The sequence below is a fragment of the Amaranthus tricolor genome, chromosome 7 (assembly GCF_026212465.1).
Source record: "Amaranthus tricolor cultivar Red isolate AtriRed21 chromosome 7, ASM2621246v1, whole genome shotgun sequence".
Classification (NCBI taxonomy): domain Eukaryota; kingdom Viridiplantae; phylum Streptophyta; class Magnoliopsida; order Caryophyllales; family Amaranthaceae; genus Amaranthus; species Amaranthus tricolor.
In genome coordinates, this window is record NC_080053.1 from 3,347,852 (window position 1) to 3,375,653 (window position 27,802).

The following is a 27,802-nucleotide window of genomic DNA, read 5'->3' on the forward strand; positions in this document are numbered from 1 at the left end:
GAGCAATGGCACCTTGCCTATCACAATGCAAGACAATCCCATTTTCAACACTATGTACTACTCCTAGATCTGAAATGAATTTCTTCATCCATACTGCCTCATTTGCTGCATCACTCACAACAATATATTCAGCCTCTGCCGTAGATTCAGCTATTGTGCTTTGCTTTGAACTTTTCCAGCTCACAGCCCCTCCATTTAAACAAAAGATGAAACCAGATTGAGATCGAAAGTCATCTTTGTCTGTTTGGAAACTCGCATCAGTGTAACCTTCAACCCTTAGTTCACTTTCTCCTCCATACACTAAGAAATGATCCTTAGTTCTTCTCAAGTACTTTAGGTTATTCTTAGCTGCATTCCAGTTTGCATCACCTGGATTTGATTGGTATCTGCCACACATACTCAAAGCATATGAAACATCCGACTGAGTGCAAATCATGGCATACATAATGGACCCTATTGCTGAAGCATAAGGTACACTACTCATTCTCTTAATCTCATCAATGTCTGAAGAACATTGAGTCGTGCTTAGCGAAAAACCATGTTGCATGGGGAGAAAACCTCTTTTGGAGTTTTCCATCTTGAACTTTGAAAGAATCTTATCAATATAAGTTCTTTGACTAAGTCTAATCAATCGTTTAGACCTATCTCTATAGATCTTGATCCCCAAAATGTACTCAGCTTCTCCAAGGTCTTTCATAGAAAAATAACTCTTCAGCTATTCTTTGACCGAGTCAAGCATGAGAATATCGTTTCCTATGAGTAATATGTCATCAACATAGAAAACCAAGAAGACAATACTACTCCCACTAAACTTCTTGTAAACACAAGGTTCATCTTCATTTTTGAGAAAACCAAACATTTTGATTGCCTCATCAAAACGAAGATTCCAACTTCGAGATGCTTGCTTCAATCCATAAATGGATTTTTAAAGCTTGCATACTTTCTTAGGATTTTCTGCATCATGAAAACCTTCTGGTTGTGTCATATACACATCCTCTGGATTTAAGCATTGCTACTGGTGAAAAGGTTTCATCATAGTCAATACCATGAACTTGTTTGTAACCCTTTGCCACTAACCTTGTTTTAAAACCCTAATATTTCCGTCTTTGTATGTTTTCAATTTGAAAATCCATTTGCAACCAATAGGTTTTACCCCATTAGGCAAATCAACCAAGTCCCATACTTGATTGTCAGACATAGATTCCATTTTAAAATTCATGGCTCCAAGCCACTTATCAGAGTTTTTGACTTGTCAAGGCATCTTTGTAGCTAGTAGGTTCTTCATGTTCTAAAATCACAATTTCAGAAGTTTCAGTCAACAAGAAATCCACATACTTCTTTGATGGAATTCTTGGTCTACTAGACCTAGGGGGCGCAGCAATAGGAGAAATATTCTTCTCAACAATTTGAGAATTTTCGCACGAACTAGTTCGAGTGGAGCAGTAGGAGGAAGTGCTGGAATCACTTCTTCCAGCACAGAGTCATGCATAGGAAGAGTATCATGCATTTGATGCACTTCCTCAACCATAGGCAATGGCATAAGTACTTCTGCTTCTGACGTAGAGTGATCCACATCCATTTGTTGTGCATCTCGAATTTCTTCGAGAAATATATTACTCCCACTTACCTTCTTGGAAATGAAATATTTTTCCAAGAATGTACCATCCTTAGCAACAAACAATTTGTTTTCATAACGACTGTAGAAATAATAGCCCTGTGTTTCTTTAGGATAACCTATGAAGAAACATTTGTCTGCTTTGGGAGTGAGTTTGTTTGTTTGTAAACGTTTTACGTAAGCTTCGCAACCCCAAACACGTAGAAAAGAAAGACTAGGAACTTTTCCTCTCCATAACTCATATGGAGTCTCATCTACTGCCTTATACGGGGTCCTGTTTAGTGTAAAAGTAGTAGTTTTGAGAGCATATCCCTAGAAGGATATTGGAAGGTCAGCAAGACTCATCATAGATTGTACCATATCTAATAGAGTTTGATTTCTCCTCTCAGACACACCATTCAACTGCGGTGTTCCAGATGGAGTTCGTTGTGAGAGAATCCCACAACTTTTCAAATGATCAATAAAATCTTGGCTCAAATATTCACCACCACGATCTGATCGTAATGCTTTTATTTTCTTACCAAGTTGGTTCTCAACTTCTCGTTGGAACTCTTTGAACATTTCAAATGATTCCGACTTATGTTTCATTAAGTAAATATAACCATATCTGCTTAAATCATCAGTGAAGGTTATGTAGTAATTGTAACCATCACTAGCTTTTGTACTCATAGGTCCACATACATCTGTATGTATTAGGCCTAAGAGTTCACTTGCTCTTTCACCTTTTCCGCTAAAGTGTGATCTTGTCATTTTTCCCATCAAACAAGATTCACATACATCAAATGATTCATAACTTCTGAATGCGATTTGAGTTGATATGGCCTAAACAACAATGCCATAAATAGGTTTGATTATTATCATTTGTCCGACGTTTTTTTCTTTCTATGTTAAGGATATTATTTTCTTTATTAAGTAAATATAATCCGATAGAATTATTCGCACTGGCATAAAACATATCATTCAAATAAATAGAGAAACAACCATTCTTTATGGTAAATGAATATCCTTCCTTATCCAACTCATGAATAGAAATGATGTTTTTAATTAATACTAGGAACATAATAAAATTTATTTAGTACTATTATTAATCCAGAAGGTAAAAGTAGACTATAAGTTTCTACTGCTGTAGCTGAGACTTTTGCACCGTTCACAACGCGCAATTCTACCTCTTCTTTTGCAAGTTTCCTACTCCTTGTTAGTCCTTGCACATTTGTACAAATACCTATGAAGTAGTACTTGCATAATTAACTTCTATAACATAGATACCTGAAGTAGAAGCACTAGTCTTCTTATCATTCAAGTACTTGGGGAAATTCCTCTTCCAATGACCGATCTTGTCACAATAGAAGCATTTGCTATTTGTAGCTACCTTTGGCTTTGCCACAACTTTTGGCTTATCAGAAGCTTTGGAAACAACAACTTGTTTTCCCTTTTGTTGCTTCTTCTTGCCAGTCCCAACCTTCTTAAACCCTTTTCCCTTTTGAACCATGAGAACTTCCTTCTTAGGCTCAACTTGGATATTTTGCTCAGCAGTAATGGGCATCCCATGTAACTCAGCAAGAATTTACTGAACTCCATTCATGTGAAAGTTCAACCTGAAGTTCTTGAACCCACCATGAAGAGAGTGCAGTATGATGTCAGTAGCCAACTCTTGGCTATAAGGAAAGCCTAGTCTTTCCATATTTTCAAAATGACCAATCATCTTGAAGACATGTTCTCCCACTGGCTTCCCCGCCTCTAACTCACACTTAAGAATAGCCTTATGAGTCTCATACCTCTCAACTCTAGCTTGTAATCGAAACATGATTTTCAATTGCTGGATGATATTGTAAGCATCCATTTTCTCAAACCTTTTTTGAAGGCTTGAGTCCATGGAAGCTAACATAAGACAAGTAACAATTACCGATCTATCAGAGATAGCTTTATGAGTTGCTTTCTCCTCATCCGTAGAATTAGCAGTTAGGGTTGGGATAGGGGTTTCGAGAACATCCTCTCTTCCTTCAAACCTTAGAACAATTCTTAAGTTCCTTTCCCAATCAAGGAAATTTTTCCCGTTTTAGTTTATCCTTCTCAAGGATTGAACGCAAATTGATAAGTAAAGCGTTGTTATTGTTACTAGACATGATATCTACAATATAAAGGCATGCAAAATTCAATATGTTTATCAAAATATAGTTTTAATTTATTCTAAACAATTTTAAAATAAATAAAAGCCATAAAACACTTCATTCATTTATATTGTCCCTTATCAATTAAGTGATTCCAAGATCATATTTAAAATAATCGTAAGCGGACTTGGGCCCTACTCTTAATATTATTTTATCAAGGTAAGTAAACTCTTTTACTAATTACAACTCTTATAATTCTTGGTTGATCGATGATAACACTTTATCTACATCCTATCCTTTAATTCAAAACCCAAAGCCCTTTTGATGATTTTGTTGAGCATAACCAAATAAACATGTAAATTTTCCAAATTTACTCTATGTCTTCCTAAATCAATTAGCAACACCCTGGTTGCGCATAACCTATCACTAATGATAAAGGCTTCTATAGATGTTTTATTTTGGAAAAGCATAACTCAATATTATATAGGGACCTATATTCTATGTTGGTTTATTTAAAAATAAACACGTAAATAAATAAACAACATAAACATATAGCAAAGGATATTAAAAGAAAATAATAAAATGCAGATAATAAATGTGATCCTAGTATGGCCCCTAAAAAGATAAATAAATAAAGACTTCTTTTAGGCTCTGTCCTTGTCGCATCATGAATCTCCATTCTTGATCTTCTTGGATCTTGACACAGCCATTTAAGAAAGTGATTATGGGGTATTTTTTTTCACTATTTGTGGGCGATTTTGTGATAGAAATTGGACCATCAAATGATCAAATTATGTTCCAAAATCATGGGCAAAACATATAACTACCATATAATTATAGTTTAGAAATGATTAATTATGAAATTTCACAAAGTTCATGAATTCAATCAATTGGGGAAAACTAAGGTTCGAAAAAACAAAAATGAAATTGCATTTGTGGGTTCAAATTACTCAATTAAACAACAATCTAATTGTTGAGTAATGCAATTCAAACAAAAAAAAAATAAAATTTCGAACAATAATTATTCCAAAATCAAACTTGTAAATCTTGATATTGAATGTGGGGAAAAAGCAAAATGGCATGAAGAAGATGACTGCATTTGATTTTTTTTCTTTTTTTTATTTTATAATATCTTGAATTATTTTTAGTGTCCAATATATCAAATAACTCAATTCATTATTTTTTTTTATTATCATATAATATAAAATATTGAGTTATTATAATAATTAAAATTCAATTTTAAGTATGCAATTATAATCCACATTTGAATCAAAATAATAAAAAACATATATTTTCATATTAAAATATGCAAGAGGCTAACTGATACCACTGTAAGAATTTAGACGTGTTAAGCGGAATTTCAAGAAACATATGTCTTTACACCTATAACAGGTCATGCATATATTAATATATAAAAAGTATGTAAAAAATTCATACCATCGATGCGTGAATTCCACATAGTACGACCGGGTATGTAATGTCGCCAAATAAGATTAGAACGTCTAGTGTCCCTCCTCTAATATTGGTCCATAAGCACCAATTGGATCACCACGTATGCTAGTACGGAATAAGATTTACTAACACTCTTATTACTTTTAAGGTGGAGAAATGTAAGGAGAAATAGCAGACAAGCTTATGAAAATGATGAGCAAAGTGCATCTATTTATACACAAATGCAAAACCTCTTCACATACCTATTTGATGGTTACATATAAATGATAATAATCAAAATGAATTAATTTTGTGTTTTAATTCTCATTTAAAACATTTCATCAATACATACTAATAACTCCTACACTAAATAGTCCAAAGAGCATCTTATGCAATTGGTACTGTTTTATCCAATCGGTAACTTATATATGTGACCTCATAGGACCCGATTATAATAGCAATATACTAATCTAATTAATATACAAATCAAAGTGGATTTCTAGCAAAACACTATGACCATCTAATATAATCTAATGTATTTTGTATTTTAGTGGCTGCAATTGTTGATTGCACTTATCCTAAAATTCGCAACGGCTTAATTAATAATTCGTACTTTCATGATAGGGCAATACTAGCGCCAACAAATAAAATTGTTGATAAGGTCAACGAACATGTATTATCACTTTTTCCAGGAGAAGAGAGGTTATACTTGAATTCAGATTCAATCGATAAATCTGACGGTTATTATGGAAGCAACAACGATGCATTTTAATTTGAGTTTCTCAACTCAATACATGCATCTGGAGTTCCAAAACATAAGTTAGTATTAGAAGTTGTTGCTCCAATAATGATGCTCAGAAATATGAATTAGTTAGTCGGCCTATGCAATGGTACACGACTTTTAGTTGATCATCTTGGCGATCGGGTTGTACAAGCAACTGTAATATCTGGATCTAACATTGGTTATAAGGTTTTCATTCCAAGGGTTACACTTACACCTTCTGATAGTTCTAAAACTCCAGTAGCTCTTCAGAGAAAACAATTTCCAATATCATTGTGTTTTGCGATGATGATTGATAAGAGTTGAAAGTTAATAAGAGGTCGAATACTCTCTAGAGGGGGGGGTGAATAGAGAGTATGGACTTTTTTCTGGGACAGTTTTGAGTCAATTCGTAAACAATAACGTATGTGCGGAAAATGAACTTTAAAGTATAACACACGATATGTTAACGAGGTTCGGTTCTAAACAATCTACTCCCCGCCTATGGGTTCTCTTTCAACCCGTAGGATTTCAACGCTTTTTATTAATCCGACTTTAATACAAACAAGAAGATCTCACTATCTCCTCACAAGCACGTTCTTCCCCTTGAAGAACCGTATTACAAGTCCCTTTAATAAAAGCAAATCTCAATCTCTCAATAGAGATTACAAGTTGAACACTTTTAAAAGTATTCTAAGTTAGGCGTATTAAAATAATCTAACTCTTTTTTAAACTCTTAAGCCTATTACAAAATGTAAGAGCTAGATGAACTAAGAATTACAACTCTTTGAACATTTAGAAAATTTAGATCTTATTACAAGAGAGAAAGATATTAGAAGAGGTGCATCCTTAATGCTGGAATGAAGCCTTGTATTTATAGTGTTACGCCTCAACACATCTTTGAAAAACAAGAAGGCTCCTATCCGTTAAATTTGTGTTGACCTGGTCATTCTGTACCAGTCTTCAAGACCTTGAGCTTTACTTCAAACTGATGTGTGCTGACAGCTAAAATAATTTCGTCATTGTGTGCTGTAATCTTTTAATATCCAATACTATGCTGCCACGTTAGTACTTAAACAATACATTGAAAACTAAGCAAAACCAGATTATCAACGTGTAAATACTTATTCAAATTAATTCCTATTTTTAGTCATTAATTTAAATAGTCATTTCCTATTTTTAGTATATAAATTCAAATTACCATCTTATTTATAGAAAACACTTTAATTAGCTTAACAACATAATTTAAATTCAAATGCAAGCTGTGTACTTATAATAAACAAAACGTGTAACTTGTACTTAACAATTTAATCATTCAAATTATCTTAAACATACATTTTAAATTCAAATTCAAACATAAAATACTTGAACGTTTAACATAGAACGTATTATAAAATATTCAAACTTAATTTCAAATAATATCAAAGTTAATTTTAATGAACCTTGACCTATTAAAATATTTCAAATATAATTTTAAGGAACTTTGACCTATTAAAATATTTTAAATATAATTACGAAACTAACCTTATTACAAACGTAATTATCTTCAAGACATTGAAACGTATTTCAAGACTTATAAAATTAACTTTAAGATAAACTTAAGTTTTTTAAGTATATTCAAATACTTCGAACATAAAATATATAACACTCAAACACTTTATACTAAATATGATTTTAGATCGACTTAAACAACTAAATGCAATTACTTAATTTATTTGTTTAATTAATATGTGTTTTGAATTATTATCATTCAAGAGAGTTGAATCTTCAAGAGACAAGGACAATTATTATCACAAGTTTTGTTGCTACCTAAGCTTGTCTTTAGTCTTTAGTCAAGGACAATCACTATCAAATTGCTTCTATTTCATAAATTTCTCCTAAAACATAAATCCTAACTCTACTATCTTTCATCCAAATCACATTTACCCCCAAATTCAAACCTTAGTTTTTTTTCAATTCTTTATCTACTATCAAATTAGGATTCCATTATGCTTAAAATGAATTTTTTTCGAAATACTTCTTTAAATTCGCTTAGAAGCAACAATGAAGTGGTTTTTTGTTAAATAATGAAAATAAACTACTTTTGCAATGGATTTGTTATAGAAATTTTGATAATATCACCACTTCTACATTTCCAAAAAAAAGTGGGTTTAGCAAGTTTTTACAACACCAACCCAAATGAATATAAGATGGCTTCTATGTAAATCACGAAACATCCCAACCAAATCATTGTCATTCTTTAAATACCAAGTCTTTTTTAGTGACAATACCAAAATGAAAGCTTTGTAGGCATTGGAGCACCCAATTTCATACATTCATCCAATCAAGAACTAGGTCCAACAAATTAACCTTACCAATATCATGAACATGAATGTATGCCGAAAGCCCTTTATATTAAAACCTTAAAAAGAACTTTTTCACTCGTTTTGAAAATCAAACAACAACAATTGAAATTTCCTGTAAATTGAAATTAGTAAATTAAAGTTACAATTTAGGGTTTCGAAAATTCAAGTAAATTGAAGTTACTAAATAAGGTTTCTGAAATTCAACAGCAAAAATGTTAAAATTTGCACAGTTTATGGTTCATTCGAAGATACACAACAAATCGATTTGGTAAATTTTCGAATGCAACAATAAAAAAAAGAACAATCGAAATTCCTATACATTCGAATGCAACAATCAAAAAAACAACAAGAATAATCGAACAGAGAACAAATCGATTTCGTAAATTTTCCGAATGCAATAACAATCAGCTTATGGTTCATTCAAATGCAAATTTGCACAGAAATTCGAATCAATTTTCATTTGTTCATTTGCGAATGCAAATACATTATGTCCACCAAAGTTCAAGAAGAAATTACTAACCTTTCTTGTTCTAGAGCTTGATTTTGTGATCCTTGTAGATAGGTTTCATGGAATTCAAAGTCAATTTTAGGGATTTAGGGTTAGGGCTTTAAGGAAATTGGGGGAATTGTAAGCATAGAGAGAGTTTAGTTGGGGAAATGAAAATTCATCGAGACTGGAACACTAAGATAACGCTTGCTAACATTTTTCAGGTAAAAGGTCACGGAGAAAGCATTATTACCGTGTGAATTTTTGAAAAGTTTTGGTTACCACATGAAAAATCTAAAACCTCAGGTTTACCACGTAGAATTTCCAAAAAAATAAAAAAAATGATACCTTATTCATTGAATTTTCGGTACTGTTTAACCAAGAAAAAAAGTTGCTAAACTTAGAGCATTTAGAATTATGATACAACCAGTATTCGAATGAAATATAGAGGAGGGGTTATATGTTGCTGTACAAAGTCGAATTTCTAGTCAACAATCGGAAGAAATGCAAGAAAACGCAAGAGTAAGAAGAATTATTTCAAAATTTGAACCGAACCTCCAAAGAAGAACGATATAGGTTGTGCTGCGATTTTCATAGGGATTCGATCGAATTCACCATTTTAAGATCCAATTAGGCGTAGGGAAGGAAGGTGTTATTGGCTTGCACAGGTCTAGTTTTCAAGAGGGAAAACGAGAGGAGAGCTGCATGAGGTGTGGTGCGAAGAACAACAGTCGTTGTTGTTTTATCTTTCTTGATTCAAGGTTAGATTAGGGTTTTAAAAGGGAATAAAGAACCAGGGAAGGAGACAAGGATGATAATTAGTAGAGGTGTTCATTCGGGTGATCGAGTCAGTTTCGAATGGCTGTCATTCGGTTCGGTTGTATTTCGGTTCGGTTATTTTTCGGTTGTGTGTTACAACGGGTCACACTCGGGTCGAGTCGGTTAGTCACGGTTCGGTTGGAGATCGATTATTCAAGCTATCGGGTTAGCATCAGTTCGGTGCCGGTTGAAGTTCATGTCGAGTGTCAATCGGTCTCGGGTAGTCATCGATTACTAATTGGTTCGATTTTGTCGGGTACAGATCGGGTTCGGGTTTTTTTTTTTAAGCAAAATTCAGCTACGTATTACTAATTACTATCGATCAAATCAATATCAAATTAAGTCGTTAGTCAATTTTTAATTGATGACAAGATTCCCTTTATTTAAAGCAAAATAGTTAAAATACAAATCAATTAGTAATAATTATTACTTTGTTACTTTTACTTGTTTGACCGAAAATTAAAATTATAAAGTTCTATCAATTTTCATCTAATTCGATTAAAAGTAGTTAAATAAACATTGACCATTGATTATTAACTCTAAATATAGGAAACCGTGTATTTATAAAATTTAATTTATTAAAATATCTAACACTTTATTAGATTAACAAATAAGATGATTGAATATGAGTCTATCATACTTTTATGTTAAAAATTGGTTCAGGTTTACAGCAGTTCGATCTAAAATTCGTTCGGGTTAAGTCGATTTTAGCCGGATCGAATTCGGTTTCGAGCATGATTCGGGTCGGATATGATTCGGGTCGGTCATTATTAGGTTCGGGTAATCTCGGTTAACGGTTATGTGTCGGTTACAGCTCGGGTTCAGCTTTTCCATTTTCGGTTGTCAACCGGTTCGATAAACCAAAAAAAGGAACACATTTTCGGGTCGGTTTACTTTCGGTTTCGGTTCGGATTTTCGAGTCGGGTCACTTTTGAATAGCTCTAATAATTAGTGTTTAGGCCAAAATGGAAAGAAGACTTTATTAGGTACTTTTTGAAAAGAAATTTTTTTTATTAGGTACTCTTTTGAAAAGAAAAATTTTATTAGGTACTCTTTATAAAGATGAGCAAAAAAAGATAATGGAAAACTTAACCCCTACCATTACTTAGTACTCTTTTGAAAAGAAAATTTTTTATTAGGTATGAAATTTTATTAGGTACCTTTTTGAAAAAAAAAATTTTATTAGCTACTTTTTGACATTTTTCCCTTAATTTTATTAGTAAATTCCATTAATAAATTCCGATTCTGTTGAGGAATAGGGAATCTTTTAACAGGAGAATCTTTTGTAACCACCGTATTTAGCATCGAGTTTATTTAGTTTAGCTACAAATATTCTGATGTGATAATTGATTTGGTATGCGAAAAGTAATTCACAAATATTCTCTCCTCTATCTCTCTTTTTCAGAATTTCAGTACCTCTGTGTACTTTTCTCTATCTTCCTCTCTGATTTCTTTATGTGTGTATTCCTTTTCCCCTTTCGTTTTTTTTGAATACTTAAACTCTTTTCCTCTCTAATCTTTCTGCTTGATCTTTTAATTCGAAATTTTCTGCTACATGTATTTTTTTTTCCGAATTTTTTTCAAGATTTTGATCATATAACTCCTCAAAATATTGAGAAAAATATCTACATTTGGTTATTTTTGCTTTTAAAAAATTTATTTTTAATTGTTTTTGAATCTTGTTTTCTTATCTTTTTATTTTTGTCTTGAATGGCTTTTCTTTCTTGGAAATTTTCAGGAAATAATCTTCATTGCATAGTAGAGTTCTGATGGAACAAGAAAGGTAGTTTTGTATGAGATATCTCTTATTACTAATATAGCTTCAAAATTTTTATCAATGTTTTATATTATGTTTAAATCAAAATGAAAATTTATAATAGTGGACATCAAATATTGCACAGTTAATAAATACATTTAAAACTAATTTATTATTTAAACTAAGTAAATATGTAAATATAAAAATGTAGGAGGTTTTGAAACCCTCTTTCTGTACAATGACGATTCGTCGAATATCAGGGTGGAAGTTACCAACGTAATGAAGATTTATAAAGTAGCATATATTAATGTAAAAGACCTATATTATGTTGCCATTACAATAGTTTCCCATCATTGAAGTTAGTTCAGGTCCATTTACTTCTATCAAGGATTAATAGTTAAATTCAATCAAGTTCAATGTAGTTCGAGACTAAAGAATCTATATTAGAGCATCCTTACTCATGATCCAAAAAAAAAGATTATCTTATTATTTCACAACTTTTCTCTCTCCTAAAAGTTCATCTTTCAACCTAATTTATTAACAATGACCTCTTTCAAAAGGTCATTATCCTCTCTTTCTTACTTTTTTTCTACCCCATCATAATTTCTCTCCCTTAATTTATTTAACATTTATTTTTATTTTTTTATAATAATATTTTCATGTAAAAAGTTAATATAATTTTTTATTTGATTAAAATAGATCTACTTTTTTATTGATTAAAAAAATATTCTTTTAATAAAAGTAATATTTTTTAATAAATATAAATGCAGACATTAATAATAATTAAGGAAAATTCGTTAAATTCAAATAAAGATTATTTTTAATAAATATAAGTATAGACATTAATAATATTTTTTGGGATTTTTTAACAAAAAATAGTAGGAAAATAAGAAGAAAATATGTAAATATAAAATTATGTCAAAAAATATTAATATGGGTCTCATTTTATAGATCTCGAAAAAATAAGACCATTGGTATAATTTATTTTTTTAAAAAAAATTAATTAAATACGAAAGTAGCCGTTAATTACAAAAAAACGGGTATTTGTTTTAAAAAAGAAGTGACCGTTCACATGAACCGGTCATTTGATGACCCATTTGGCCAACCTTTTCCCCAATCCACCCAATATTAGGTCACCATTAATATTAATTTTCCTCTAGTTGGGTCATATGACCTCCAATTAGATCATCATTATTGATGCTCTTAGATGGTATTTGTTCAATGAGTTTAAAATGTATTTTATTGTGAAATAACTATATTTTATTGGATTTTCCAAAAAGCAGTTTCATTATTTAATTGTGACATGTATAATGATTTTCCATTCTCGTGTCTAAAATGGATCTAGAACTATGTTTTGATTTGGAACAACTTTGATAAGTTCAAAAGAATATTACTGTACATTCAGTTTAATGTTCATTTCAACTTTAATCTATTTATTTCAATTCATAAAATGTCAATTAAGCGAATCCTTTTTAATAAATGTTAGGTTTAATTAAAAGCTAATATATTTACCCTTGCTCATGCACAAATGTTGTTATAATTTGCAATTAAAAAAAAGGAGTTACATTTAAAAATGTAATATAGTACAAATTATGTATTAATATTTGGTATTAGAATCATTTAAGATCCAATCATGAAAACATGTAGCCGAAGTTGAGGTTCATTTTGTTGGCCTACCCCTATGACGTTAAGATGGATTTAGGTCCTCTATAGTGTCAAAAAATTTCACTTGTATAGATAGCATAATGTAGTTGTTTATACAAATAGTAATAAAATGCATAATGTAGGTGTTAATACAAATAGTAAAAAAATAAGGATATAAATATTGAGCAACCTAAACGATGAATGGAATATACTCATTTGGAGGTGAATTTTCTTCTACACTAATAATATAGAATCTTAGTATTAATTCTTAAACATGTAGCCCATATTTATTCTAACCATTATTTGTAAATGAACATGTAGCTGAATTTGAGGTTCTTTTTTTATGGACTACCCATACATATATTAGGCAGATTTGAGTCTTCATTATCACAGTCAAAGTCATTAACCTGTATCACACACAAATTCTTGGGGAAGAGGAAATAGATATACCACATCCATATCCCTTGCAAAGATAGGGCAAAGAGAAGAATCATAAATCATTATTAGATCTGGTAATTGTAAGAGCACATGCTCTTCAATAAAGATTCTAACTATAAAGAATAAGAAAGATTGCAAAACGTAAAGAGAATCAAACACATCAAGTATTGGAAGGTGGGAAAATCCTAATATTAAATTGATATTAGACCTTAAAACCCACCAAATAAATGAAGACAATTGTATTGATTAGTTCTTCATTACACACTAATCAATTCTAATAATGGAGATGAATAACTATAGAGATTACAAGAGTAATTGAAAAACCCTCAATTCACTCAAGAACCCTAATTTTGTGGCTTTCTCTATCTAGATTAATCTCACTTGTGTTTCTCTCTCTTAATTACAATGTAATTTATTACAAATGATGAAGTTAGGGAGTATTTATAAGACTAATAAAAAGAAGGGCAAGATGAGTCACGTAAACAGAAGCCACGAAGCACATGCTGCACTCGAAGCCCCTATATTCTGCTCGACGGGGAGCTTGGGTCGAGCCATTCTGCTCGACTGGTCAGCAGCAGCCAGCAGGTCGAGCAATGATGCTTGAGGGGTCGAATCAAGGTGCAGCAACATTCTGATCTTGACACCACTTCATATACATACTATACTATACCCCCACAACATCAAGCCAATACACATTGAGATTATGAGCCACGCCTTATAAATTAAGAGATAAGTGATAATTAATTAAGAGATAATTAATCAACCAATAAAATCTTTTTTAAATGTAATAATAATAAAAATCAGCTATAGTAAATAGTTCATAGTGTAAAAGTCCAATATTAAATCTACAATTTATACCGTAACCATTAATATTCTTATTCAAAAAAACATATGAGCTCATCTTACCTGAAGATCCATGACCCAAAAATTTGATAGATTTCCATACTTACCCACTTTTTACGAAATTTATCCCCATATCCAACCCAATTTTAAATAGGTGCGTTGGAAAGGACGCAAAATTTTATCATCCTGTCAACTCTAGTTTTAATAACCGTTTTAAGTTGTCGTATATTGATTAATAAGAATTGAAGTGTAGATGTTAATGTATTATAGTCGTTACTTTTTTGTATGCATTGCTTACTTATAATTCGTGTAGTAAGGTTGATTATACGTGTTAAAAAAATCTACTTTTTTTGATCAAACTGTATAGAGAATACCTTTTCTCACATATTATGAAGTGTATAGCTTGTGTTGCCCCATCTTCCTTGTATTTCCAAGAGTGTATAACCAAGGCTTTAAAACATCAATTTCCTCTATCTTTAATGATTGAAGTAAGAATAGTATAAAAAGAGGGAAATGTAGATGCAAGATAACCTTTTTTTTTAGAATGAAGATAACCAATATTTAGTATAGCTATTTATACGGTAATAGAACATAATTATTAAAAATAAACAAAATTAGTAAATATTTTAGGTGTGATTTGTGAATATGAGCATCAATGTTTATTTTTACCTATTTATTTAATCATGTGTAGCTATTTATAAGGTTATATGATCATTAATTTATTTGAATTTTTAATTTTTAATCTGTTTTTCTATCATCTCGAAAGTCTAAATTTAACTTCGCTTTTTTTAAAAACTTTATAAGGTTTATTCCACGTGATGTTTGGTTAGTAGTTGCCAAATATATTGGCGGTAGAGCCATAGCTGCGGTCTCTACCACTTGTCGGACATACTACAATGATCTAGGCGATACGTACGTGTGGAAAGTTGCATTTCTTAGCGAGTATGGGGCTGCCGATCCAGGAGATATTAACATTCACTGGAAACAGATATACATGTGGGCTTTGGAGTACTCTGCAGTTGTTCGTATGACTCCGGACCTAGGGTTGCAAGCTCCTAGTTTTTGGGCACATCCAATGGGTATATTCTCCTATATATTTTATTCTTCTTCCACTTTAATTAACAAAAATTCGCATCATAAACTATTTGTAAACGAGATAATGACCGAGAAATTAGCATTTGTAAAATTGTAATTGAAGATATTATTAATCTTTCGTAAATCATAACTTATGATAGAATGCTGTTGATGATTTTTTTTATGAATACAGGTCGTAGTCGGGCAGGCGTAGTATTCATTAATTCTGGAAATGCCATGTTGACTTCGTCGTTGATCAGATGGGATTCCCAAGGATTTCTGGAGGTCAACAATGTCATGAGAGGACTGTATATCGTCGGTACTAAGTCAATCTTAATTGAAATTTCACAATTTAATCTAATTATAAATATAGAAGATTTTGAATTTAGATTACTAGTATTAGAATAATAACATTTTTCAAAATGCAGATTTGTTGACTGTTGATCACCCAGGTGAAGGTGCACCTTTTGACAATTGTAAGTAACTAAGTTGGATTATTAATTTTAAATAGTACTAGTTATATGTGAGTAATATTTTGCGAATTGCAGGGTTGTTTTTGATTTTGGATGTTCGACACTGCAACGTTGAACTTCCTAACGATGAGGAAGCAAACTGGCACTGGGAGCATACAGTTTTATCAGGTTCAGCTTTCGGAGGGAGTACGCTTTCAATATTCGACTCAGCTTACTATGAACATCCAGAAACTGAAGGTATTAATATTATATTAACTTGATTGATTTTACTTTTATTTTATTATGATTTACGAAACTAATATTAATTTATATTTGAACTTTATCAGCCATTTCTTTGACTCTTGAGTATTTGGACACTGGCACATGGGATTTTGACGATATATGGAACTTCAATACAACTTGGATTGGGGACGAGTGCGATTGGAACACACGCGTCCGAAGAAGTCCTCATGCTTTGGCAAGTCACACCGATCTCGACAGTCGTGGTAATGACTAGTGACATTGATATATATATATATATATATATATATATATATATATATATATATATATATATATATATATATATATATATATATATATATATATATATATATATATATATATATATATATATATTTTTTTATATATATATATATATATATATTTTTATATATATATATATATATATATATATATATATATATATATATATATATATATATATATATATATATTAATATATTTATATATTATTGTGTTTTTATGTTAATTAATGCTCTTTATTTAATTGTGATGCAGATTTTAACAATCATCACTATCTGATAAGAAGATCTGAGGGAGGACAAGCAATTGGAATGAGAATTTTGACATCTGTTCGGGTTTATGATGATGACTATAATGATGAGTGATAACCACAAACTCCAAATTTTTGTATGTTTTTGTCACGAGCTGGTGTACTTAAGAACTTAATAGCTATGGGATGTTTGGTTTACTTACATTACTTTTTGGAAGTAATATTGGTTCTTTTATTTTTTTAAATTTTTTTTTATTGGACATTGCTTTATGAAAGTGAATTGGTTGACTTTTGAATTTTGACTGATTACAATTAATAATTAGATTTGCTACTGGCCTTGGAGTATTCTTAGGGACTAAGGGAGTTAGAAATAAATTGTTCATGTGACATACATTTGTAATCAAAGTAGTACAAAAATAGTATGATTGGGCTTTGGACAAGGTGAAGGACCTAGATCTAAAAATTAGGGGTATGGATCGGATCTGGATCGAATTAAGCTAAAATTAAATCTATCCAGACCCGAACCCAGATTTATAGGGTCTGTAAAGCTTTGACTCAGAAGGTGGGCATAGGGTCTGAATCCGAGTTCGAAACAATATTTTTTTTTTTTTCTAATAATCCTTCCTCTAACTATAAAAAATGTCTAACATGACAATACTATTCACAAAGGGCCTAATGAACAGTAATTTGTTCTTTTGCTCAACTTTCGACATGTGTCTCTGGGGAGGGTTGAGATTTGTCCACGTGTTAGGGTTTTGTGGTATTACAATTGCCTAATTTTGTTGCTTTGCTTATGGTTACTCTGAATCTGCTTCTTCCCACAAAATGCTTCATAAGATTTCGAAATGTAAGTCATTAAACCATAAACTCTACTTAATTTGGTACCATTAATGTTATTTTAGTTAATTATTTCTTCTATGAATGCATTTATGTTAATGGGTTTTTGAATTATCATAGGGAAAGGAGCAAGATAGTTGTTAAGCCAAATTTGAAGAGCAAGCAGCTTCCTACTCTTGATCAAGTTACTGGGAAGAAGATACCACAAAGTTTTGTATTCTCTAGAACAAAACTTTTTACGACAACTTGAAATGGATATGAGAAATTGATGCTTTCTTATAATGCCCTTAAGCTCAAGGATTCGAACTTTTGCCTTCTTTTCGTAGCTTTTGTTTGATGAGAACTATATGTGAGAGGTCTAACTGGGTAGTTGCACTGGCAATTGGCGAGTCTAGGATATCAATATAGACTGTGTCAAATATTCATCTTACATGTTTGTTGAACCAGAGCTACCTTTCTTTTGTATTATGTATTACACAATTCAAGTTTAATAGGATTTTTAATCAAATGACTAGGCATGCCCGGGCCTAGATTCTTGCGCGGATATGTATGAAAATATTTATTAGAGTAATTGGATGGAAATGAAAGAATGAGTGCCATTAAGCTCAAAATAGTAAGCTTGCAATGGTAGTTGATTTTAAAAGACATGGGTTGATGTGTTTGATTTAATCAAAGCAAATGTAATTAGTTATTACTTTGTTTGATGATTGAGAGTAATTAAACCGTATAAGTTTTATGCTAAAAGAATAAATTTGGAACATCTTGCTTATTTGATGATCATTTATTAATTATTAAAGCTAATGATTAGTTCTATGGAGTTTTGAAACATTTAGTTCCACAGGGGCCATAGGTTTTTGATTTCTAGCATCATTTGAGATTTTTTACTCATTGAGATTTTTTATTTTCAAACAATTAAATTCTGTTTAATTTTTTTGATATATTGCGGGAGAACAAGCTCCTATTAATAAGTCCATTGATTCTTAGTTTTATTTTATGGAGAAACATAAAAAGCTCGATTTAAATTCTGACAATATTTTTTCTTTAAAAAGACAAAGTAAATTTAAAGATCTATAGATATCTATTTTTTAAAAATTATTTTCTTATTTAGTTTGTAATATCCAACAACCATACTTTGAACATGAAATGTCTAATGTGTTTATTGATTTCTACTTCATTTAACTTAAAAATATAGCAACAGGAGGCATAAAAAAGAACTTTGTTGCATGCTCATTGCTCAACAGAGGTACATGCTTGATTTGAATGTTGAGGATTTTGCTTAGTAGATTTGTTACATAATACTTGTCTATACATGTAGTTTAATATTTGATGTTGCTTGGGCTTCATGATTTTTTTCTTAGGCTTTCTGTTCCGAATTTCCACTCTTACCTCATTAGAATTTGCAAACTGTAATCTCTAGTCATTAAAGTTGTCTTAGACATTTAAATTTGCTATTCTAAATCTTGTGAATTGTCAGGCTTGAAAAGTTATGCGAAGTAGCTGAGTGATCGATAGCTGATGCTACTGAAGAAATTGGTATGCCACGTATGCGAGTCAGTGTTCGTCACAGTAAGAAAAAAGATCTTTTATGATTTGGATACAGTTTGAACATATGGTATCTATTCTTTCTCTAATTATAAAAGAGAATTATTAAATATTGCCATCCTTTACATTTTATCGCCACCCTTTATTGAATTTTTAATATTGTCCCTACTTAATTTACGAACTCAAAAACTCTAACATCTCTCTAAAAACACTCTCTAAATTAAAGGAAGCTAAAACTTCAAATCGATTCACAATGGCGAACTTTCATTAACATGAATACGATTCGATAAGTAATTCAATCGATTAGAATTTTTTGGGAAAAAAAAATGACGAACAGTAGTCGCACGCGACCAAACCGTGGCTGAGTCGCACAAAACGTGCAATTGGACCACGGTTCAGTCGCACGTTTTGTGCGACTCAGCCACGGTTTGGTCGCGTGCGACTGACCCCTTTTTTATTTTTATTTTTATTATTATTTTTTTTATTTTTCTTTTTTATTTAAATTAACTTTTATTTTCTTATTATTTAATGTATGTTGTAGTAAATTATTTTATTTTATAATTTATATTATTATTATCTAAATTATTTAAATAATTTTTTATTTTTTATTTAAATTATTCTAGTAACTTATAATTTATGTTGTAGTAATTTATTTAAATTATTTTTTATTTTATTATTATTAAAATTATTTTATTTTATATACATTTTAATTTAGTTGAAATTTTAATTATTAAAGTAAATTATTTTTTATTTAATATTAAATATTTTTTATTATTAATGTTTGTTTATATAATATTTTATTAATCTAATCTATGTTTTATTTCATATTTTAAATTTGCAGGACTTTGAAAACTTAGGGGATAATGTAGATTACTCTAGTAGATTGGTTATTGATAAAAAATTTGATTCTGTAGATGAATTACATGCTTGGGCCGATAAGATAGCAATAAGAATTGGTTTCCAATTTACACATGTTTCATATATATAAACAAAAAGAAGGAAGTTCTAGAGTTAGTTTGTATTTAAGATGTCACCGCTATGGTAATATTAGGGGTGATTTGCATAACCTAGATAATGCTGCCCGACCTGGTTCTAAAAGTAGAACATGCGGGTGTAAATTTATAATTGTAGGAAGTAGTCGTAAACCAGGAGAAAGACCTTGGACGGTGAGGGTGTCTCCTGGTGAAAAAGGAAGATATAACCACCCGTTCTTAGTATACATAGATGGTCATGTAAGGGCAAATAGGTTGAATGTAGATATTTGACAGTACATACGAGAGTTTAGTGCAACCAGCATGCAACTTGCATTTATTATGACCTCAATTAGACAAAATTTCTCTGGTTTTTTTGCTAGTATGAATCAAATTTATAATGTTAGACAATCAATTAGGAGAGAAGAGATGGAGGGTAGACTCCCCTTCAACACCGTCTTTATATGACCACAGAGCATAATTACGTGGTTCGGACAGACTTGGATAGTGACGGAGATTATTAGTTGCAAATCCTACATCCATCCAGATGATACGTACGTGGCCCTATGTTGTGTTGATAGATACAACGTACAAAACAAATAAACAAAAGTGACTGCTTTGTGAAGTAATTGAAATGACGCCAACCTATCACAACTTCTTGGTTGTGTTTTGTTTGATGAGAGATGAGGCGGCTTTGTTATATCCGTGGGTGTTGGAGGGATTGAAAGATATTTTTTGCAGAGCTCAGACTCCTAGCGTAATTGTAAGTGATCGAGACGAGGGTTTATCTGCAGCTATTCGTGATGTCTTCCCAGGTAAAAAGGTTGTGTTGATTAATTATTGTCGTTCTATTTATTGAATATATTTTAATTACATTCAATCTTTTTTTAATGTAGATGTGCGACATTTATTATGCGTATGACATATTGCCAATGACGTAGAGAACATGGTGGACAAATTGTGTGGCGGGAAAAGAAATCAACAAGGGCATATATTCAGGAAAACTAGATGGGAATCGATTGTGGCTACTTGGACGACTAGGAACAGAAAGGTCATTCGATATTTGGCTGGAACATGGATTCCACATAAAGAGAAATTTGTGCGTGCATGGACGAACTGTTTACACATGGGTAACCAGACTATTAGCAGAGTTGAAAGCCAACACTCGTCTTTCAAGTACTATCTTAGTAGCGGTAATAGCTCATTTGATACCCTGTTTAAAAGGGCACACGCACAGATAACAAATCAGCAATCAAGGATCCGACAAGCGCTACAGGAATCCATGAATTCTATTTCAACGTCTTTGCGACATAATTTCTTTAGATCGTTATATTGCCATGAATCAATTTTTTCCTCAGAACAATTGCTGCTTGAGCATAACCGTTGTTAGATTTGGGTGATTATGTATTTGACAAATGCGGATGTGCACTTCAAAGCACGCATGGATTGCCCTGTGCTTGTTATTTCTATTTGTCGATCAGGTCACAAGGTTCGTTGTATTTGGATGACATTCATCCATTCTGGAGAACTTTAACGTACACAGAGTTAGAAGCTGACACCAACGAAGGAGTACGGCACGCAAACGCCGACGACAAAGAGTACTTTCAACCGTTGGTTAATGAAGTGTTAAAAGCCGATTCCGTAGTTGTACGACGCATGTCTGGGGTACTTGAAGATGAATTACACCCTGATGGTGCCGATATACCTAAGCCATATGCAAGTCCACCAAGAAAGGGAAGACCAACGACAAGCAAAACCCTCAGGATAAATAAAAGCGCCTTTGAATACAACAGATCATCCTCTCGGGGTCGTGGGTCTAGATCTTCATCTTGCGGGAGATCTAGTAGTCGAGAAACGCAATCCTCAGTTGGAATTAACTTTAGTTTCAACTTTTCTGGTACATGACTTTCCTTTCCATTATTTACATTACTTTATTACAGTTGAATCTTTCTAACCGTATTTTTAATAATTGCAGATGGTTCAGCAGGTCGTGATTTTTCAGTGTTTCCATGGCCCAATCACATCCCATATATTCTCTCTCCTTACTTGTTTGATTGGATTCATGTTATAGGTGATGGTATACTGTGGATTTAGAGCTATTTCCGTCATAGAGTTAAGAGGTGATGGTTTCTGGTTTGGTCTAGGTTTTAAAATTTTCAGACCAGACCGGACCGAAAAATCGTAATAAATTTCGGTCTGGTGAAAATCGTAAACCGTAGATCGGAACCTGCATTAATATATGAGAAGGCCCAAGTTTAATATTGAGTGATTGTGTCTGGCAGCCCAAGTTAAAATGTTAGGGCTTAAAAGTTAATACGGCACTCCAGCAGGCAGCAGCTCCTCCATTCCTCCCTCCTTCCACAGTCGACATTTTAAATTTTTGACCTTCTGTGCTCCAGGCTCCAGCAGCTCCTCGCCTCCTCCCTTCTTCGACAGTTGTGCTTCAAGTCTTCAACATTCAGCTTGAAATTTCCAAATCTTCAACGCTACCTTCACTCTTTCAGGTATCAGTCTTCTCCATCTCAACTTGCTTCTTTCTTGTTTTTTCATGCTTCTTTCTTGCTTTCTAATTTATAGTCTCTTTCTAATTTATAGTCTTCATTCTCCAATTTCCATTCTCCAATCTCAAGTGCTAATTTTCACCACGGAATCAAGTGTAGAATCTCGTAATGTAAATATGTTGGTTGATTTTTTTATTTTTAGGGTTTTTTTGTTCAGTTTTTGTATAAATTCGAATATTTACAAGTTGATGTTTTGATTTTTCCGATTTTTGGTTGATATTATGTTGATAAACTTGATATTTTTGGGTGGAAATAGTCTTTGAAACAGCAAACATAATATTTGGTTGATACTTGATATTATGTTGAATGTTGATATTTTTTGGTAGAAATAGTCTTTGAAATGCAAGAAAGTGCTCCTTTAATTATGTAGATTGTTGATATTGTTTGGTTGGTATTATGTAGACTAAATAGTTACTGACTGACTAGCTTCCTCTTAGTAATTAAGGTTTGGTTGATATGTTGTTGATATTGTTGATATTGATTGATATTGTAGACTAAATAGATTGTTGATATTGACTGAAAACAGAATATTTGGAATATATGTGAAATAGCCTTTGAAATGACAAGTTGTAACTTGTAAGTATTGTTGGTTCAATTGTAGATGTCGTTGGATGAACCTTTTATAATTTGCGATAAAAATGAAGTGGATGATCAGGATGATAATGAAACCAAAAAGAAGGAAGCTATGAGCAAACAAAGGAGGAAGCTTGTGAAACCAAGATCCGACATATGGGATCACTTCACCAAATTTACAAACAAAAATATGGAAAACAAATGTAAGTGCAACTATTGTGGTTGTGAATGAAAGTTGATAGGAGGTTGAATACTCTCTAGAGGGGGGGGGGGGGGGGGGGGATGAATAGAGAGTATGGGCGTTTAAAATTTTTGTCTGGAAGATTGTCTCAAGAGATTGAGGAATCTTTCAAAACTGTTTTCTGGGACAGTTTTGAGTCCATATGTAAAACAATAACGTATGTGCAGAAAATAAACTTTAAAGAATAACACACGATATGTTAGCGAGGTTCGATTCTAAACAACCTACTCCCCGCCTAAGGGTTCTCTTTGAACCCGTAGGATTTCAACGCCTTTTGTTAATCTGACTTTAAGACAAACTAGAAGATCTCACTATCTTCTCTCACCACGTTCTTCCCCTTGAAGAAATGTCTTACAAGTCCCTTTAATAAAAGCAAATCCCAATCTCTCAATAGAGATTACAAGTTGAACACTTTAATAAGTATTCTAAGTTAGGCGTATTAAACTATGAAATAATCTAACTCTTTTTAACACTTAAGTCTATTATAAATTGTAAGAGTTAGATGAATCAAGAATTATAACTCTTTTTAATACTTAGAGAATACAAGGTCTTATGTCAAGAGAGAAAGTTGTAAGAAGAGGTGCATCCTTAATTCTGAAATGAAGCCTTGTATATTTAGATGTTACGCTTCAACATCTCCTTGTAGAGCAAGAAAGCTTCATCCGTTAAATTCATTGATCTGGATATTCTGTGCCAGCCTTCAAGATCTTGAGCTTCGTTTCAAACTGACGTAGCACTGACAGCTAAGATAATTTCGTCATTGTGTGCTGTAATTTGTTTTTGATAATGTTGTGCTGCCACGTTAGAACTTATACAAGACATTGAAAACTCAACAAAACCAGATTATTCAACGTGTAAATACTTATTCAAATTAATTCCTATTTTAAGCATTAATTTAAATTGTTATTTCCTATTGGCTTTTCGAAACACAAACAAGGTTTTAAATTTTAAGAACAACGTATAAACAATATTTATCCCAGAAATGCTAGAAAAATAAGTATTAGTATTTAGTAGTGCAGTACAATAGTATGTATCAAATACATCAAACAAACATGATTACAAGAACAACTATGCAAAGAAAATATGCTGGAAGTATAAGTACTAAATAAATTCATCAAGAAGTAACTTTGCTTTCATTAAGAAGTAACTTGCAAGTGCTAGTCTTCAAATAGTATTGAAAGTCAAAGCAACACCATCAGAAAAAATTTCGAGGGAAGAGAATTTACAATATGCTAACAAATTATCTTCATCAATTATATGGGTAAGTTTTTAGTGTGGTCGCTCAGTGGTTGCCAACACTGTCTCTTCTTCCATAAAAATATATTTAACTTCGACAATTATCTTCCTCAAATACACATCAAATCAAGTTTATTAAAGAAATCATCTAATATTCTTCAATTAATCAGTTCTTTTTCCCATTGTAATTCAAACAACTTCAAATCAACAATGCAATGTATTGGAATAATATATTTTGTGGGTATAATATATTTTGGAAATAATATATTGTGTGGGAATATTTTTGGTTGTTATCTTTTATATTTTGTTTCTTAAAATTCTAGTTGCCTAAGAAATTCTAGGGTTAGCTTTATATATATATATATATATATATATATATATATATATATATATATATATATATATATATATATATATATATATATATATATATATATATATATATATATATATATATATATATATATATTAGAGTTGATTGATTAAAAAAAGGTCAAGCCATAAGTTTATACTAATTCTACATGGTATTAAAGCCTTGTTAATTTATTTTTTTTTGATACACCGTGATCGGCGGTGAGAGATCACCTCCACCACCACCCAAAAATAGCTAACGCTACAATTTTCGATAATCGTTTGAATGGTAAGTTTGATGATACCGCTTGGATTATTGACACGAGAGCTACTCATCACGTAACCGGAAAAAAATCTTGGCTTTTTGACACCAAAGTCTTTGAGTGTCCGATTAGGTTGCCTAATGGTGAAACAGTATCAGCTTCTCTTGTTGGCTCTATTTGTTTGTCAAATAAAATTACCCTCACTGGGATGCTCTATGTTCCTAATTTGCATTGTAATTTACTTTCAGTTTCACAACTTATTGATGACCTTCATTGTATTGTCCAATTTAATGCTTATATGTGTGCTATACAGGACCAAACAAATGAGTTAATTGGAATGGGAGCTAGGAGGGACGAATTGTATTATTTCGGCAAATCGGATTCGGCGCATCATGTGAGTGCTATTGCTGCAAAGTCTGACTTGGAGTTAATGGCATCGTTGTATGGGTCATCCTTCCGAGAAAGTAGTTAAGTTGCTTCCCACCGTAAATAACAAAGATTATTTAGATAAAGGATGTAAAGTGTGCATGCGTGCTAAGTATCCAACAGATAAGTTTCCTTTGAGTGACAATAAAGCATCTAGAATTAAATTCATTGTGATTTGTGGGGCCCGTATAGACATGTTTCGTCGTGCGGAGCTCTTCATTTTTTGACAATAGTTGATGACTATTCTAGAGCTGTTTGGATTTATTTGTTAAATGATAAAACAGAGGTCTTTCGTATGTTTTTGATATTTGTTGCTATGGTAGAAAGACAATTCTCTCAAACTATATGAATTGTGCAAAGTGATAATGGTACGGAGTTTAATTGTTTATGTGAGTTTTTCCATACTACTGGTATTATTTTCCAAACTTCATGCGTGGGTACTCCGCAACAAAACGGGAAGGTTGAGAGAAAACATAAACATATTTTGTCAGTTGGGCGAGCTTTGAGATTCTAAGCCAAATTATCAATTTATTTTTGGGGTGAGTGTGTTCTTGCTGCACCTCACCTTATTAATCGAACTCCTACTCCGTTGCTACAAAATAAAACTCCATTTGAAATCCTCTTTAATAAACCTCCTATGTTTGGTGCCATTCGTACTTTTGGGTGTTTATGTTTTGCACAAAATCAAATTACTCATGGAAATAAATTTGCGAGTTAGAGTCGAAAGTGTGTCTTTGTAGGTTATCCATTTGGGAAGAAAGGGTGGAGATTATATGACCTTGAATCCAAAGTTTTTTTTGTGTCTCGAGATGTCAAATTTATTGAGGATGTGTTCCCTTTTGCTACACTGGAAGATGTTCATATTGAGTCTTATGGTTTTGAGTTGCCTTATGATATACATGATGATTTTGTGGAGTATGAGGAATACATTAACAATGTGGTGCATGATGTTCACAATGGTAACAGTGAGGATACGACTAGGGTTGGTGACTCTGCTACTGCCTTCCCGCTGGATGAGGTCGCCTCTGCCCAACAGCATCAGCCCACTAACACCGGCAGAGAGGCAGCAGTTCAACCTTTGGGGCGTGGGTTTCGAGAAAAAGTTCCCTCGGTTCTTCTTCGTGATTATGTGACTCATTCAGTGTTTGCTAAAAATTCGTCCCTCTCCACTCCATCTTCCAATACTCCTTCAGGTACGCCTTATCCTTTAGCACATTATATAAATTGTGAAGTTTTCTGTGAATTATTGTAAGTTTCTAGCAGCTATTGGTAGTGGTCATGATCCGAAATCCTTTAAAGAAGCAATGAAATATAAAGGTTGGCGACAATCTATGCAGGAAGAAATTAAAGCCTTGGAGGATAATGGGACTTGGACCTTAGACCACCTTCCTCCCGGTAAACGTGCTCTAGGGAGTCAATGGGTGTACAAGACCAAATATTTGTCTAATTGTGATATTGAACGTCTCAAGTCTCGTTTGGTCGTTTTTGGTAATCATCAACAGGAAGGCATAGATTATGGTGACACGTTTGCTCCAGTCGCAAAGATGACTACTGTTAGGGCATTTCTTGCTCTCATAGCTTCAAAAAACTGGGAACTTTATCAAATGGATGTTCATAACGCCTTTTTGCATGGTGATCTTGATGAGGAGGAGTACATGAAATTACCTCACGGGTTTGAGATTTCAGATCCGTCATTGGTATGTCATCTGAGAAAGTTCTTGTATGGGTTGAAACAAGCCCTGAGATGTTGGTTTTCCAAGCTCGTTGCAGCCTTGAAAGGGTACGAATTCTTACAATCTTACTCTGATTATTCTCTCTTTACTTATACTAAAGGCATTGTTCAGATTAATGTCTTAGTATATGTTGATGATCTTATTACTTATGGGAATCATTCCGCTGCACTTGTGGGTTTCAAGGCTTATCTCGGAGATTGTTTCAAAATGAAGGATCTTGGTCCTTTAAAGTATTTCTTAGGTATAGAAGTTGCTCGTAGTGCTTCAGGCCTTTTTTTTTTGTGCCAACGAAAGTATTCTTTGGATATCATTTCTGAAGAAGGTTTATTAGGGGCAAAGCCGAGTCGTTTTCCAATGAAGCAAAATCACAAGTTCGGTTGTGCCACAGGTAAACATCTTGCGGATCCGGAGGTGTATCGTCGGCTTGTTGGCCGTTTGATTTACCTTGAGGTCACTAGACCTGATTTAGCATACTCCGTTCATATCTTGTCCCAGTTTAT

General features: G+C 32.3%; 2 protein-coding genes, 1 long non-coding RNA gene and 1 pseudogene across 3 annotated transcripts; 3 read left to right on the top strand and 1 right to left on the bottom strand.

Moving 5' to 3' along the window:
• Positions 1-4,580: 4,580 nt before the first annotated feature.
• LOC130817719 (uncharacterized) lies at positions 4,581-6,241 on the top strand (annotated as a pseudogene).
• Positions 6,242-6,378: 137 nt separating this feature from the next.
• LOC130817705 (uncharacterized) lies at positions 6,379-9,501 on the bottom strand. Its single transcript, XR_009043846.1, has 2 exons — positions 8,780-9,501; positions 6,379-6,950 (listed from the first exon to the last, which is right to left on the bottom strand). It is a non-coding gene; the product is annotated as an uncharacterized LOC130817705 (long non-coding RNA).
• Positions 9,502-15,240: 5,739 nt separating this feature from the next.
• On the top strand, positions 15,241-16,748 carry LOC130817720 (uncharacterized). Its single transcript, XM_057683575.1, has 6 exons — positions 15,241-15,325; positions 15,514-15,639; positions 15,749-15,796; positions 15,869-16,030; positions 16,120-16,278; positions 16,574-16,748. Exons 1-6 carry the CDS (start codon positions 15,241-15,243, stop codon positions 16,681-16,683), a joined length of 690 nt encoding a protein of 229 aa, XP_057539558.1. The 3' UTR covers positions 16,684-16,748.
• A 3,225-nt stretch (positions 16,749-19,973) lies between these two features.
• On the top strand, positions 19,974-22,413 carry LOC130817974 (uncharacterized). The gene is made up of 3 exons (XM_057683976.1): positions 19,974-20,733; positions 20,815-21,815; positions 21,894-22,413. The coding sequence occupies exons 2-3, from the start codon at positions 21,575-21,577 to the stop codon at positions 22,010-22,012; spliced, it is 360 nt and encodes a 119-aa protein (XP_057539959.1). The 5' UTR covers positions 19,974-20,733; positions 20,815-21,574; the 3' UTR covers positions 22,013-22,413.
• Positions 22,414-27,802: the final 5,389 nt, after the last annotated feature.